The 15,112-nt window shown below is 50.3% G+C and overlaps 1 protein-coding gene across 3 annotated transcripts in view; it reads right to left on the bottom strand.

The window, feature by feature from the left end:
* RARA (retinoic acid receptor alpha) overlaps nucleotides 1-15,112 on the bottom strand; it is a 77,330-nt gene that overhangs the window by 33,487 nt on the left and 28,731 nt on the right. The window contains exons 1-2 of one of the 3 annotated variants that reach the window (XM_029572411.1): nucleotides 9,838-9,976; nucleotides 5,722-5,955 (exon numbers count right to left, since the gene is read on the bottom strand). The exons of 1 other annotated variant lie outside the window; for it this stretch is intronic. In XM_029572411.1, the coding sequence (XP_029428271.1) occupies nucleotides 5,722-5,824 (103 nt within the window). In that variant the 5' untranslated portion in view covers nucleotides 5,825-5,955; nucleotides 9,838-9,976. Of the gene's footprint in view, nucleotides 1-5,721; nucleotides 5,956-9,837; nucleotides 10,353-15,112 lie in introns of those variants that run through there. One more of the 3 variants, XM_029572410.1, reaches the window with a different exon arrangement.

Below are 15,112 nucleotides of genomic sequence, written 5' to 3' on the forward strand. Positions count from 1 at the left end.
AATATCCAGATTCTGGTGTCACAAATCCCTTCCCTGCCAGGCCAAACTACCCCAAATACTGCATCGGGTCTAGAACCCTAATACACCTCCTACCAGGAAAACAGAACAAGCTGGAGTAACGAGACATCCCTCCATGCAGGCAACTTCCTCTCCCCCGGTCACTTAATGCAACCCCAAACCCCAAGAAGCAATGCAGTATCAGAGAAAGAGAAAGGCATTTCCTCCTGTGCTGTGCAGGACAGACAGACAGACATCCAAGGTTCAACTTCCCAAAGTGAGGTCGTCCAGTCACCAAACTGAAAGGCCAAACGCTTTCTTCTAACTCTGCGGGTCCCAGGCTGCCTCCCACTTCTCTTCCTTACATCTATCTTTCCCTTTCCTGCCTAGTTCTTCACTTTTCTACCTCCCTATGAACCCTCCCCTACTTCCCAAAGCCTCCATTCCCCACCCCCAGCTCCTCCTCTGCCTTGCAGCCCTCTCCTCTCCCCACCACCTCTCCCCCCAGCAGAGCTTGTGCACTGCCTTCTTATCACCACACTTCATACAGCTCCAAGCAACCTGCAATCAAATACCTAAACCCAGCAAACCCCGGCCTACCGTAAATACCCCAGAAATTCATGCACACAAAGGCAACCTTTCAAAGTTCACTCTGCACATAAACTGCAACCTGCAGTATAGAAATTGGCCTTCCTGTCTGGCATTTCCCCATCATTCATCCTCCCCTCCTTCAGCCTCCAAGTCATTCAGGTCACCTCTAGCCCTGTCCCCACCTTAAACCTCCTCCTCTTACATCCCTCATTCATAGTCCCCCCCCCCTCCACTAATTAATATCCAATCTCCCAATTCACAGCCAGTCCCTGCACACCTCCCTACCCGGCTTCCCCTTCCTTCCCCCCAGCCTCCCAGAGCTCGCACCTGTGGCACTCGGAGCAGGTCTGCCAGCACTGGGGGGCTATCAGGACTGAGTGCCAGGCGGCTCCTCCACCAGTCCCAGCCCCCTGGATCCGGCCTTTCACTCTTTGGGGGCCTCAGGGCTCGTGAGATGCCCAACCTAGTGGGCTCAATGCCAAAGTGGGTGGAGCGTGGCCCACCTGAGGCTGGCCTCCCGCTGCCAACAACTCCACCATCTCAGGCGAGTCCCTAGCGCCAATCCCCGGCTCTGTCTCCATGGGAATCACTCCACCCACCCCCTCTGCACGTCAGCTCTCCCGAGGGCACAGGGCCAGGGGATTAAGGCTACGCGATGAGCGGGCACAGGGGCCACCCCACAGCCCGCCCTGCTTCCTGCGGAGGGGCACCGGTGAGCACATTTTAACAAGTGACACACAGAAGCCAACGCAGACTGTAATGGTCCCCCTGGGCAGCAATAGGGAATAAATTAGCGATTGCCGCTGGAGGAGACGGAGAGCCATTAAAGCCACAGAGCCTGCCTCCATGATGGATCACCTTCCTCTCTATAATTTAAAAGACTATCCTTGGCAGGGAGGCTGAGACGCGGAAGGGCTATGCTCATCTTTCCTCCACCCCACTCCTGTACCCAGGCCTGTACAGCACCCCTCCCCCACCCTTCAGCGCTAAACGTGCAGGGTAGGGCAATACAGAAGCAGGAGGGGCAGAAAGTTTGACATCTTTACCCCTCTCCCAAAAGTCACGTGGTCTCAGCCACCCCCCCGCAAACTACTGAAATGATCGTGCATAGTCAGTAGGGCAAACCTTAAAAAACACAAACAACACAGATGAGAAAAGTGGCAGGTCATTTATAATTTACAAGGAAGCAGTCAAAGGAACGAGGGGGTCTGGAACCGGATCTGTTCCATGACCTGAGAGAACCAAACTACTACAATACTGTCCCTGCTGTGCCGCTGCCACTGCCACCCCTCTCCCCCGAGCTCTGCGGGGGTCTCAGGGCCCCTCCCCCGAGCTTTGCAGGGTGTCTGGGGGTGCTGCCCCCCTCCCCCGAGCTCCGTGGGGTGTCTCAAGGCCCCTCCCCCGAGCTCTGCTGGGGGTCTCAGGGCCCCTCCCCCGAGCTCTGCGGGGGTCTCAGGGGCCCCTCCCCCGAGCTCCGCGGGGGTCTTGGGGTGCTGTTGCCTGCGGGTCGCCAGGCCTCTCTGGCCTGGATTCAGAGGGGGTGCTGCTGCCTCCTGTCCTGGGGTTCATTCTTGGGGGCCGTCTCGAGGTGCAGCTGCTCCCTCCACTCCTGCTGCTGCAGCTTGGCAGGTACTGCAACTGGCTCTTTTAAAATATAAACATGTTTTGCTTTTTTTTTTTTTTTTTTTACTGTCAGTATTGGAGAGTTTATTTGAGGTTAAACTCATAACTGGCAGGCAAGAGTCCCAGGGCAGGAGGGCGGAGAAGAGGGCGAGCCAGCGAGACACACACGAGGGGGAGAGTCAGGGAGAGAACAGAAGGACCTCCCTTTCTTGTCTTCTGGGGGGCACCAGAGGAGGACTACATGATATTTAACCCCCCAAAAGTTCGGTTCCCCGGGGGTCCCAGGCTCTGAAACTTGCTGTGAGCCCAGGAGTGGCAGAGTGGGGCTTGGAAGCAAGGAGCCTGCACTGGGGGAGGGGAGGGAGAGGCTTCATCTGAACCTCTCTCCCGGTCAGCAGGGAGGGGAAGAGGGCAGAGTCTGAAAGCTCCTTCTGATAAAGATCAGCTCCCTTCCAGCCTCCCCACATGGCTCACATTCCTGCGCCCAGGACCCATAGACTCCTTCAGTAACAGCGGCTTCAAATAACTTGGCAGGGCAGCAAGAGGGGAAAAAAACACACACACAGAGAGTTAAAGATGTGCAGACTTCCTGCAGCTCCCTGCCCAGGGCCATGGCAGGAAAGGGGCAGGCCTGCTTCACAGGCCCGCACACCTCCTAGGGCAGAAAGAAATACTCATTGCCAGGGGGCACTTGTACAGGGACCACAGCCGGGGCGGACCCCGATGCTTTAGTCCTGCTCAGGACAGAGAGACAAAACAGAAAGCGAAAGCCGCTGGAAAGAGTGAAGAATTAAACCGGGCGGGTGGGACTCCAGCGAGGTTGGAGTTCACCTGAGGCCAGGGACTGCTCCCTCTTCCTGGGGGGAAGTCGGCCTCTGCCCCCACACACATGGCCTAAAGGAAGGGCGGGCCACGGCAGCACTAATTTCTTTTCAAACATTGCCTCCACGTGTCTCGTGGCAACTGCTGAGGGCTGCAGCTCTAGACCCCCCAAACTGAACCATCCGGGCAAAGACACGGAAAGCAGCTCAGCTCTTTTTTTTGCCTCCCACCCGCTAATCACGTTTTGCAGTAGTTTAAGCTTGAGGCCAGGGTGGCAGAGATAATGCAAAGCTTTTATGGTCGTTTGGCGTTTCTCCCTTCCCTTATCTGCCCCTCAGAGGTGTTGTGTGAGCAGGAGCAGATCCCATCCCGCTATCATACAGGGCCCATACAGTAAAACCCACGGAAGAGCCGGCGCTCAGGCCACGCGATCAAGTACTTAAACAAGGGCCCACAGTAAAAAAGAGGCGCCAGGGACACTACCCGCGTCCCTGGCGGCCTCCTTTTTGACAGGAGCGGCGGCTGTCAGCGGGTTTGACAGCCACGCTCAATTTTTTCCGGCGTCTGTTTCTCGAGCCCACTGACAGCCACGGGTTCGGAAAACGGACGCCGGCAAAATTGAGTGATCCATCGTTCTGACTCGCAGGGGCAACATTTAAAATATTTTTTTTTATTAGTTTTGGGGCCTGACTTAATATTGCCATGATATTAAGTCGGAGAGTGCACAGAAAAAGCAGTTTTTACGGCTTTTCTTGCGCACTTCCCCGGTGCTGGCAGAAATTAGCGCCTACCTTTGGGTAGGCGCTAATTTCTGAAAGTAAAATGTGTGGCTTGGCTGCACATTTTACTTTCTGTATCGTGCGGGAATAACTAATACGGCCATCAATGTGCATTTGCATGTTGCGGGCGCTATTAGTTTCGAGAGGGGGGTTGGCCACACACATTTTCGACGCGCTATTACCCCTTACTGTGTAAGGGTAAAGCTAGCGCGTCGAAAACGCATGTCCAAACGGGGGTTAACAGTGCACTCCTCCAGTAGAAAGGGGGGAGGGGAAGGTGCTGGCAAACAGCAGCAAGGACTAATCCCCCCCCCCCCCCCCCAGCCAGGTATAGATCCTGGATCCCCCACGCTCTCACGGCGCGCCCACACGTGGACCTGTCACACACTCCTCTTTCAGGGCTGAGACTACAGGCCAAAAGTATTCCTTAAGGCACCGAAACCTTTAGTGCCCAGCTGATACCAGCTATCTCTCTAATATACACACACTGCCCCACACACTCACTGCCCACCTTCCTTGCATTAGCCCCCTGCTCTATCAGTTCTCCTCTCCACCCCCGACATCTGTAACTGGCACCTCATTCCTGCCCTGCAGCCCCCCTGCTATTCCAATACTGAGGACCCCCTCCCCCCCACACACACACAGGCCAGCGCACGGCTCTACCACGCGACTGGACGCACATCCATAACCCCCGATGCAAAACGGGGTTAGCACGTCAAATAAAGCACGCAACTTAATCGTGCTCATCACATGCAAAGTACATGCAGATGAGGCTATTAGCTAATCCCCATGATGCAAAAAATCTCCCACCCAGTCAATGCAACGCCCAGGGCTGGCGTAAAAAAGTCTGCCGCACTCAGGGGAGACATTGTAAACAACCCAAAATCCCTGCTTTCTGTGATCTCTCCTATCAGTACTGCCACAATACTAAGTAGGAGGGACCACAAAAAAGCGGAATCATAAAATAAATAAATAAAACGGTTCACGGGGGAAAAAAAAACAAAGTTCTGGGCACCCAATTACAGGGTGCAGGCCTTTGTATATCGTGCTGGTTAGCAGGAGAAAACAGACACTGGTACTGTATGTCGGGTCCCTAACCCGCACCGACAGCCACCGCTCCCGGGCCCCCGATGCAGAGGAGGCGCTGGGGACGCATAATTTCCCCCAGGGCCTCCTTTTTACCCCTGGCACCTAATTTTAATATAAGACGGGCACCCGGGAGAGGTGAATCAGCGCACGGTAAGAGAGCGCCATTCAACACGCGTCGATGCTGCATGGACCTGGCAGAGCTGCAGCCGTGCACCTCGCTCCTGCCCAGCTACTTCCTCAGCATGGTTACAGCTATCCCGTGCCCCCTAACGTCTGCGCCTCCCCTGCGAAATCAAACACCCCGCCCCCAGCCCTGAAAACTCTTCCTGTCCCTGGAATAAACAAAACACTGTCCAAATCTTTTATTGACTCCCAAAGAGCAAAAGGTCAAGATGCCCCAAGACAATACAGCCAAGGACCGGTTATCATCAGAGAGCATTCTGTCAGATAAGAAAATGCAGGCAGGTCAAAGGGCAGAAGAATGAACCAGGTGAGAAGGGCTGTCTGAGGAGGAAACCAGCACTATTAGCCACTAACAGTCCCCAAGAGCGCTGCTATGCAGGTATTTAGAAAGTTGGACAGCCACCTCTAGGGTGCAGGCAGCGGCAGCTTTCCAGTACAGGCACAGCAATTTTGTGCCTGTATTGTTCCTGGTACTTTTCAGGGACATATTTCTCCCACTTTGATGAACAACATCTTTTCATCTGTCCATGCTGTATTCATGTATCAGTTGAAACACCGCATGGGGCTCGGATTGAAGGTCTGCTCTTTCATCTGTCATGCTGTACTCACACTTTACATGTCTCAGTGAGACACCCACCTGGGGCTCTGATAAATATCTGCTCTTCGCTGTCTGTGCTGTACTCATACTTTGTATATATCAGTGAGACGCCTGCATGGGGCTCTGTGGAAGATCTGCTCATCTATCCGTGCTGTATTCATGCTTCACACGTATCAGTGGAGACGCCTGCAAGGGCTCTGTGGAAGATCTGCTCATCTATCCGTGCTGTATCCATGCTTCACATGTATCAGTGTGAGACGCCTGCAAAGGGCTCTGTGGAAGATCAGAATAATAAGCGCCACCTTCCCTGGGCCTCCATTTATTCAAATTCCAAACTGTAAGCAAAGCCATGCAGGGGGAGACTTTCAAAAGCACCAATCACAGGCCGTCCCCTCAGCAATGAAGGCAGAATCTGAGCTTAAGGGAGATCCCAGTTTTTAGCGAACTTCTTTGCACGGGGTAAAAAAACAAAAGCAAAAACCTTTAATTTCCTGTCATGGTTGCCTTTATAGTCTCAGCTCTCCCCACCCCCCTTTCCAGCAGAGACAAACCAGATGTGCACATGGTAGGGGGCGGGGGGCCCCAGGCTCTCACCGCCCACTCAGGACAGTGTGGAGTCTCCGCTAATTGGCACTCGCTCACATTTCTCTGCACAAGCTGACAGTGGCCAATTTATAAAGTGGCTGATTATGGGGGGACAGTGGCGGGGTGTGAAAGACTAGAGGGGAGGAGGGGAGGCTGTACAGTGCTGGAATACTGCCCCTTGAATGGCCACTGTCGGAAGAAAAGTCTGGAGTTCAGCTGGAGTCCGACCTCTCTGAATTAAAAACCAGTCCGGTCCCATCCACTCATTCACTTTCAACGTGTCTGCGTCTGACATGGGAGGGCTCCTTGTGAAATGCTTCTCGTGGCACCTCCCTAGCTCGGTTTTAAAGGGCGAGGCCCAGAAAACTCCAACGGTCAAATCACTTTAAACTTCCTCTTAACAAAACAGAACTAAGCTGGTTTAAGAATAACGCACATGAATGTCTGCGTGTTTTTTCCCATGCCACCGTCTACCAATCCAGGGTTACCCAAAGCAGCTTTCAAACAAAAACAATGCATGAAGAGAAAGCAAATATCTAAAATGCAATGCAAAACATTCAGTACATCATAGAATAAAACATTACAGACAGAACATGAACCTACCAGTCAACAATGCCTCACTGCCTACTCTCATGCAGCCACTTCAGGGGCAAAAGGCCTGGTAATAGAGTTACAGCGCCTGACCAAAAGGCAAACAAGGAGAGGAGGCCCAGACTGGGAAACTGCATTTTTCCACCCAAATCTGGCATGCAGCCGGAAGGGAGTGCACCTTACAGGAGTGGGGGTGGACTGGACAGAGACCCGCTACCCTGATCTGCCCTCAGAGGTGTTTGTGGAGCAGGAGATGATAGATCCCTGCAATCCCAGAAGGGAGGGATGAGGGGAGCTGGAGAGTAGCAGCGAGGATGGAGGGCCATCCCCCCCCAGCCCAGGTATAGATCCTGGATCTTCATACACCTGAACGTGTCACACACTCCTCTTTTAGGTCTGAGCCTGCAGGCAAAAGTATTCCTTAAGGCACCCGAACCTTTAGTGCCCAGTATGTATATATATATTTATATATACACATACACTAATGGTTTAAATGATGTGAAAGATTATTAATGTTACAAGTTTTATTACACAACAGCAAAGAATATCAAAACTATTAAAAAATATTAAAAAAAATAAAACTTGGCACACCACCACCTATTATCAGTTGCCCTAGTCAGTCATTCCTCATTCGCACAGCTCCTATACTCTCTGTAATCCTATGCATGTTATATCAACATAAAACATTGCCAGTAATGAAACAATAACACACTTGCAAGAGAGCTGGACTTCAAGAAAGATACTTTGGGAATTGCAAATGAGTCACATGGACGATAACCTTCATTAAAAAGGGGATACAGTTGAATCTCAGTGCACAAGAAAGGCTACTTTGTAATTGTTTCACAGGACTGCTGTTCCAGTGATGTTTCTGTAGTCTCTCTTCTACTTCTGCTATGTCCTGTATTCTCTCTCTCCCTACAAAGGCCTCTCTTTTGCCGTCCAGGCTTCCTCAAGGGAAAATATTGTTCATAACTATTCTTGCATTGATACCATGGACTCTATTTAGTGAAAAGGATTCTCTTATTGTTGATTCTTTATATTGCTTTGTCAATTCAGTGTCTCAAGACTTCAAACTGTTAATTAGCAGCTTGCTAAATGCAGCATAATCATCTGTGAATTGCCACTGTCTTCTTAGCATGTTGGAAACCTTTGCAATTCACAAACGGGCCGATACAGTAAAGTCCGCGGGAGAGAGTGGCCTGTGCGCGCGATTCTCCATTCAAATGAGGCCCGGCGGTAAAAAAACAGGCAAAAGGAAGTGCTAGGGACACTAGCGCGTCCCTAGCGCCTCCTTTTGGACTGGAGCGGCGGCTGTCAGCGGGTTTAACAGCCGACGCTCAATTTTCCAGCGTTGGTTCTCAAGCCCACTGACAGCCACAGGTTCAGAAAACGGATGCCGGCATAATTGAGCGTCCATCTTCCGACCCGCGGGCACATTTAAAAATTTTTATTTTTTGGGGCCTCAGACTTAATATCGCTATGATATTAAGTGATATTAAGTGATATTATTATGATATTTTGGGGCCTCAGACTTAATATCGCTATGATATTAAGTCGGAGGGTGCACAGAATGGCAGAAACTAGCGCCTACCTTTGGGAGGGCGCTAATTTCTGAAAGCAAAATGTGCGGCTTGGCTGCACATTTTGTTTTCTGAATCACACGGGAATACCTAATAGGGCCAGCAACATGCAAATGCGGCGGGTTAGACGCGCGTTTTCGGCCCCTTACTGAATAAGGGGTAACGCTAGTGCATCGAAAATGCACGTCCAATGGCGGGTTAACAGTGCGCTCCGTCGTAGTGCACTGTACTGTATTGGCCCAAAAGTATCTTTCTTGAAGTCCAGCTCTATTGCAAGTGTGTCATTTCATTTCAAGCACTTTCTATATAATTTTGACAAATGTTTTATGTTGCTGTCTATACATGTTATAAATGCATAACAATACGGAATTTAGAAGCATGTAAATGAGGAATGATAGACTACTGAAACTGATAAATGTGTTGGTTATTGTAGCAATTTTATTTTTTGCCATTGTGTAATAGAACTTGCAATATTAATCATCTTTAAAATCATTTAAAACATTAGTGGTATTACTTACCCTATTTTAGGGTTTTCTGGTGGACAGACCATTTCACATAGTCACATACCATTTTTATTTCATTTAAAGCATAGATAGATCCAATATACTATATATCTATATATCTACATACACACCTCCAACCAACAAACAGCAGTGCCGGGATCAAAGGGAAAGTTAATCATGTCAGGTGATAGCTAAAACAAAAGATATTTGAAATCCAGCTTCTTGGCCTGAATTTCCTGGAGGTATACAAGTTTTGTGAGTTCTTGGGTATTTAAAGCTGCTCCCATTGCAGCTGATTCTGTCTAAAAGCGACAGGAAGGAGATGTGGTCCTCATGGAAAGTACCCATCTTTTATTTAAGAAACATCGCCCATCAGTAGCAAATGGCCTGGAAAATCAATGCCTCTCAGGCTGGAGGGACTGAGCCTTCAGCCACAGAATGGGAAACCCCTTGGAAGCAGCATTGGGTGGTAATGAACCCCTCCCTAACCTCCAGCAAGAAAGATAGATCACAGGTACATGAGAGCACGGATCCACACAATACACATGAGAAACTGTGCATCTCACACACACAATCCTCTTTCTACCAGCTCTGTAACGCAGCTCTTACACTGCAGAGATAGTGGCAGGATTACCAAACACAGGCAACGCAATTGTTAACCCACACTTCCAGCCAGATGTGATTAAGCTACATAAACACACACGCAAGGATTCATAGGTCGGAGGGTGTCCTGTGGTCAAACACAAAGGACAAGTAAAAAGGAGCCGAAAGAAAAGGAGAAACACAAACAGATGAAGCTTTGTGTTTGGCAAAAGGCAGGCAGCGGGCGAGAGCAGCAGAGCAGGGGGAGAGCCGGGAGGGTGGAAGGGGCGGGTATGGCGGCTCGGGATACCTACAGTGAGTGGAGCTGCTCCAGTGCTGGCTCCGGATGGCGGTCCCGTAGGGGGTGGCGGGGCCCAGGCCCTTCTCCTGCATCAGGCAGCTCCGGTTCTGAGAGTAAAAATCCATCATGAGGAAGGGGCTGGGGCTGAGTCCGCTCACCTCCACGCTCTCGTACATGGTCCTGCGCCGGGAGGAAAGTTTCCGCGCTGCCCCTGCCAGACGCCCGCTCACACGTGGCTGTCACATCAAGCCCCGACCCCAGCAACCCACCGACCGAGGCAGAGACACAACAAGGGCACCCCCGCATCCATCTGCCCGCTCAGGAAAAGTCCCGGCTGCACCCGAGCCGCCTCCGGCCCGCCGCGTGCACGGCCACGATCCGGGGCGGGTCCAAGGAGCCCCCGGACGGAGGACGCCTGCTGCACCGGCGGCTGAGCGTCCCTCCCGGGCTCCTCGCCGCTCTCGGCCGAGCCTCTCTGATGGATGAAAGCAGCTGCAGGAGGCCACGCCCCTCCCCGTAACCCCTTCCCTGCCGGCAGCCGGCGCCCCCGCCTCATTTGCCTAATTATATGCGGCTGAACTCGCGCTGACCTCTCCCCCCTCCCCTTCGCATCCAGCCTCACCTACAAATGACCCACTCCCTGCCTGTGACGTCAGACGCTCGCCGCCTCCGCCGCCGGGGGGGGGGGGAAGCATGGGGCCCTGGCGGCACGTCCTGCCCGCGCGGCCGCTCGAGTCTGGCAAAGCCGCCCCCCCCCCCTTATGTTGCTGCCCAGTGCATGCTGGGAGCTGTAGTCCTGCTCCTGCAGCAGCCCAAACGAATGGGGACTCTCACTGCCTCAGGCAGGAAAGTCTATCGCAGCCTTTTGGGCCCCCCCCCCCCCCAGCTACTCTGCTCTTCCCGATAGCCAGACTGATTATGCACGAGAGAGGCCTGTAATTGATGCAAAGCTCTCTCATGCATATTTATTATGGGTTTCCTGAAAACCAGGCCTGTTTGTGGCTCTTGAAGACTGGCGACGACCCCCCCCCCCCCTGCCCTACTAGATCAGCCGGGGAGCAGCTCAGCTCAAAGCGGGTAAGGTGCGGGTTCACACTGACATGACAGATCGGTAATCAGGGCTAGGGGGAGAGTTAAGGCAATAAGAGCAAGGCCCATGTTACTCGGCAGTCTTGGAAGGGGGGTGGGGGGCTTCTAGTGGATCCCCACTCCCTGAAAGCATTTTTACAGCCCTTTCCCCTCCCCTGTAGTGCTCAGAGTCCGAGCAAAAAAATATATATATGTATTCCATCCCTCCCCTTTTCCATTCAAACTGGGGCCCAGCCGAACAATCCCAGGAAAATTTTATGATAGGGGCTGGAAACCTCCCTCCAGGTTTACAGCAGCAAATAGTTCCCAGGCAGCCCTTAGTAACCAGGGAGGGAGAGCGGGCTCTGGCAGGGTGCTATAAAACAGGGCTCATCAACAGACAGCAGTGGGGGTCAGTCACCTCCCACCGTCCCAAATTACATCTGCTACAATTTCCCTGCCCTGGGAAAACTCTTCCTGTCAGACTTGGCTGCAGATTCTCACAGCCCGACAGTTCTTTGCTCTCAGATGCAGGAATGTTTCCTGGGCTGATGCTTTGTCTATGGGTTGCCAAGCTAATCCACATGCAGCCCGATGCAGTACCATGCGCTGGCCACAGAGCACAACTGGAAGCACGTCCATAACCTCCCATGCAAAACAGGGGTTAGTTAGAGTCTCCAAAACACCCCGTCCAATCGCACATGGCGGTAATAGCACTCAGCACATGTAAATGCAATTCCCCCCCCCTTGCTAAACACATTTTTAACCTTGCTTCCATCCAGAATCAAATGATAACAGCAGTGGCTACCAGTAAGCCACTTTATTTATTTAAAATTCAATGAAAAAATAAGTAAACATAACATAGATGTATCAGTGAATGTTACATTAATTTAATACCTACACTGTTACATTTATGTTATGTTTATTATTTATCATTGCATGTTACATTAATGTAATACCTATGCTGTTATACCCCACAAAATCTTCTTTTTATATTATCTTGTTCATAATATTCCTAATCCCTTCTCTTTAATCGCTCTATGTTCCATGTATTGTATCAAGTTATATGTAAACCAATATGATGTACCTATGAATACCGGTATATAAAAACTTTAAATAAATAAATGGTGATGAGGTTATTATCTATTCCCCCAGATGCAAAAAAAGTGCACCCGACGCACACATTTTTACTCACCAAAATTATCGCTGGAGGAGCCCAAAATGGTTACAGAAAAACAGAAAATAGTGCATTGCTGTACTTCCTCAGTGCATTGCTGTACTTCCTCAGACTTAATATTGTGGCGATACTTAATATTGTGGCGATATTAAGTCAGAGGAAGTACAGCAGGAATATTGTGGCGATATTAAGTCAGAGGAAGTACAGAGGAAGTACAGAGGAATATTAAGTCAGAGGAAGTACAGAGGAACCAGAAAAACAGAAAATAGTGCATTGCTGTACTTCCTCAGACTTAATATTGTGGCGATATTAAGTCAGAGGAACCAAAAAAATTTCAAAATGCCCCCCCCCCCCCCCCAAAAAAAAGGTGCTGGCGATTAGGTTAGGAAAATGGACGCTCATAAACTGAACCGCTGACAGCCACCTCTCCTGGGCACCCGCTGCCACAGAGGCGCTAGGGACGCACAGTTTCCCCTAACACCTCCTTTTTATCATGGCAGCCCATTTGCATATTGCGTCAGGCGCCCTGGAGAGGTGGATCGGCGCACAATCATGAGAAGATATTTAAAGCATGCCACTACTGCATCAGCCTGAAAGTGGTTAAAAACTACAAGACAAAAATATATATTAGTGATAATAATATAAAATACAAAATCAGAAAAGACAACAACAAAACGCAAGCTCTGGGTGCTGGTGCTGGTCCGTATCGTGTCAGATCAGATTACATTTCTGGCCTGGTAGTCGTGCACAACAGATCTTACTGCTGTTACCCCAGGGTTATAGTTTTTCCTGCTCGTTCTTTTGCAAGAAGTCTTTTGTATTCTCACTCAGATTTGGGAATGGGCATCTCTGATATCTTTTTGTATTTTTGCACAGTACAGAAGCAAATGCAATTCAGTTTCTATTTCTCCACTGCTGCACTGCCTCCAGGGTCGGCTGCTGGGGGTTGCAGCTCAGTTTTTGTCTGGATATTTCAGTTCCTAATTTGTGATCCCTTATTCTGAGTTTGGTGAGGGTCTGGCTGTGTTCTGGGTGTCTGACTGAGGTGCAACAGTCCCCTGGCCTGCAGATTTGTATAGGGGCGCTTTCGTGGTGTGGCTTGTACCATTTTCCCAATACGTGATGTACTGGGATTCTAGAGGCAGAGTTTGTGTGTCATGTTGCCATTGGTCTGGAGAGTTCGTGCTGTTATGGTGTAGCACATTTAAGATATTGGTACCCAGTGTTTATTCATCAAAATGCCTGGCAGCAAGGAGTCAATGTCCCCGAGACTCAGTGTGCACCAGAATGTGAGTAATCTGGCAGCAGGGAAAGGGTTAACCCCTGGTTTAGGCTTGCTACACTGATTATCCATTAGCTACAGGATCCAATTCAAAATTCTGTCTGACATGTAAGGCTGAGGGGGATATGATAGAGATGTTTAAAATCATGAGAGGTCTAGAACGGGTAGATGTGAATCGGTTATTTTCTCTTTCAGATAATAAAAGGACTAGGGGGCATTCCATGAAGTTAGTATGGGGCACATTTAAAACTAATCGGAGAAAGTTCTTTTTTACTCAACGCATAATTAAACTCTGGAATTTGTTGCCAGAGGATGTGGTTAGTGCAGTTAGTATAGCTGTGTTTAAAAAAGGATTGGATAAGTTCTTGGAGGAGAAGTTCATTACCTGCTATTAATTAAGTTGACTTAGATAATAACCACCGCTATTACTAGCAATGGTAACATGGAATAGACTTAGTTTTTGGGTACTTGCCAGGTTCTTATGGCCTGGATTGGCCACTGTTGGAAACAGGATGCTGGGCTTGATGGACCCTTGGTCTGACCCAGCATGGCATTTTCTTATGTTCTTAAGAGGAGAAGGTGCTGGATATCTTTCCAATAAAATCAGCTGGTATTTTGCAAACTAGGGCCCAGATCTTCACGGGCCTTACCCTTAGTTGAACCACCTTTGCCAGAAGCCAGAGTGGTGGTCACAAGCTAGATAGGAGAAAAACTGAAACAAAGGGCTATAAGAATGTGTGTGACACACAGCACAGCAGCACCAGAGTGCAGCCACAGCACCAACAGCAACCAGCTACTGCCTGGACATTGCATGCCCGGTTCCTTTCCTTTGGGCCAAAATGGGAATGGGCTGGCTGGGCTGAGAGATAACATCTGTTTCTGAAGGTAGCTAGGCTTGGAAAGACATGTCTGAGGGCAGCTGGCTTGCTGAAGCCTGGTTTATACAGCAGGGTTAGAATAAATATTTTAGTACCACTGGTTGGTCCCTATTATGTCTGTATCGCATGTGCACTTCTGGCTAGTCATGGAAGTGGCTTGAAGAAAGACAACTGGCCTTTAAGTCTGTTGCTTCACATTTATGGAACAAATTGGGGAGAGAATGCGAGCAGGTTACTTACCAGCCTTCAGAAAGCTGGTGATTACTACCCTATCTAGAGAGGGCTTGGACTGCTGCTCAGTGTTTGCTTAATGCAGTGCAATGCTCAGTACTAGAAAGGTGAGCCTTGGTCGTTTTGGTGAAGAATTGAATGGAGGTTCATTCACAAACATCCGCACCCAAGGAAGGCTGCTAAGAACCCCCTGCTGCACCTCCAGCTCAGCAAACACCCACCCTCTGTCCCTACAAACTTCCCCTGCGGGACAGAGCAGAACCAGGATGTTCCTCTTCACTACCTGCCGAACAAAAACGAATCACTGCTTCCATTTATTCTTTGCTGCTGGGAGCAGGGTGTGATAAAATCAAACAGATGCAACGATCCGAATACACACAGACGGACAAAACAATGGGCTACACCGTGCAACGATCCCTTCTCACCCGCAAAGTGACATTACTGCCGCCTCCTCCTCTCCACACAGCCAGAAGCGCCGCAGAGGCAACCCCGGAGGGGAGAGGGGGGAGAGCAGGCCTGGCAGGAGTTAATCGGCCGCAGCATGTGGGAGCTGGCCCGGTAAGATAAAGTCAGCTGAGGCCGGGCTCCGAGGTGCAGCACGGGTTAGTCAGTCCTCATCCCGGGAGCCCTCACCTTTACATCACCTGCTGCT

The sequence above is a fragment of the Rhinatrema bivittatum genome, chromosome 12, assembly GCF_901001135.1.
Source record: "Rhinatrema bivittatum chromosome 12, aRhiBiv1.1, whole genome shotgun sequence".
Classification (NCBI taxonomy): domain Eukaryota; kingdom Metazoa; phylum Chordata; class Amphibia; order Gymnophiona; family Rhinatrematidae; genus Rhinatrema; species Rhinatrema bivittatum.